General features: G+C 38.5%; 1 protein-coding gene across 1 annotated transcript; it reads left to right on the forward strand.

The window, feature by feature from the left end:
* Positions 1-6: 6 nt before the first annotated feature.
* LOC111384962 (ethylene-responsive transcription factor ERF011-like) lies at positions 7-642 on the forward strand (the record flags this gene model as incomplete). Its single annotated transcript, XM_023009311.1, has 1 exon — positions 7-642. A coding segment is annotated over one exon (411 nt), but the record flags the coding sequence as incomplete, so codon positions are not given.
* Between the last annotated feature and the right edge of the window lie 349 nt (positions 643-991).

A 991-nucleotide genomic window follows, 5' to 3' on the forward strand; every position in this document is an offset into this window, starting at 1 on the left:
AGTGGTTGTAGCTCTTCAAGAAAGCAAAGCCAAAACGGACATGACAAACTTTACAGAGGAATAAGGATGAGAAAGTGGGGAAAGTGGGTGGCTGAAATAAGAGAGCCCAACAAGAGATCAACAATTTGGCTTGGCTCTTATTCTTCTCCTGTGGCCGCCGCTAGAGCCTACCATACGGCCGTGTTCTACCTCCGCGGCCCGACCGCCAGGCTTAACTTTCCTGAGTGCATAGTGAAAGATGACGTTGATCAGCCCCACGGCCTGTCCGCTGCTTTCATTAAAAAGAAGGCTACTGACGTTGGTGCAAGGGTTGATGCAGCTCTCCATGCATCCACTTTCGAATCTAATTCGATCCAATTTTATGAACATTCCGACTTGAATGAATATCCAAGTCCTGAGATTTCAGAGGATAATTGATTATTTTTCCTTATTTTCACTTGCTTTTGCAAACAATTGCCTTGGCCTTATCACTACAACCTTCTTTGTAAGGATTCACCCTTCTCTTGAAGTTATGGGATTATTTTATCGGGCTTAATATTCTCTACATATCCACATGTATCAGTTCTGAGCTTAATTAATCTATTGTTTAATTTCGCTCTTAAATACTTCTTGAAAATATTAATATTTAGTCTTATGTACAACTACAAGTCATCATAATTTCTGTATTCTTAACTTTCTACTGTTCCATTAATTAATGTGGATAATTTGAGAACGAAGAAAGTGGCCATAGATTGATATGACAAAACACCTAAGAAGATAGGACCCTGCTTGGTTACCAGGGAAAAATCTGTACCAGGGCATATGTGGCCCCGGTAAAGGGGCTTTATCCAAGAAGATAAGTTTATGTTGGGTCTACATAATCAACAGAATTGATTTTGATAGTAAAAGTAAGATAATATTCTATCTTTTATGTACTTTGTATCAAATGTGCAATTAATAATCCCTAATCAATGGCAATGACAACCATTTTTTGTGGGTTTGTGTGACATTT

The sequence above is a fragment of the Olea europaea genome, unplaced genomic scaffold (assembly GCF_002742605.1).
Source record: "Olea europaea var. sylvestris unplaced genomic scaffold, O_europaea_v1 scaffold30584, whole genome shotgun sequence".
Taxonomy (NCBI): Eukaryota; Viridiplantae; Streptophyta; class Magnoliopsida; order Lamiales; family Oleaceae; genus Olea; species Olea europaea.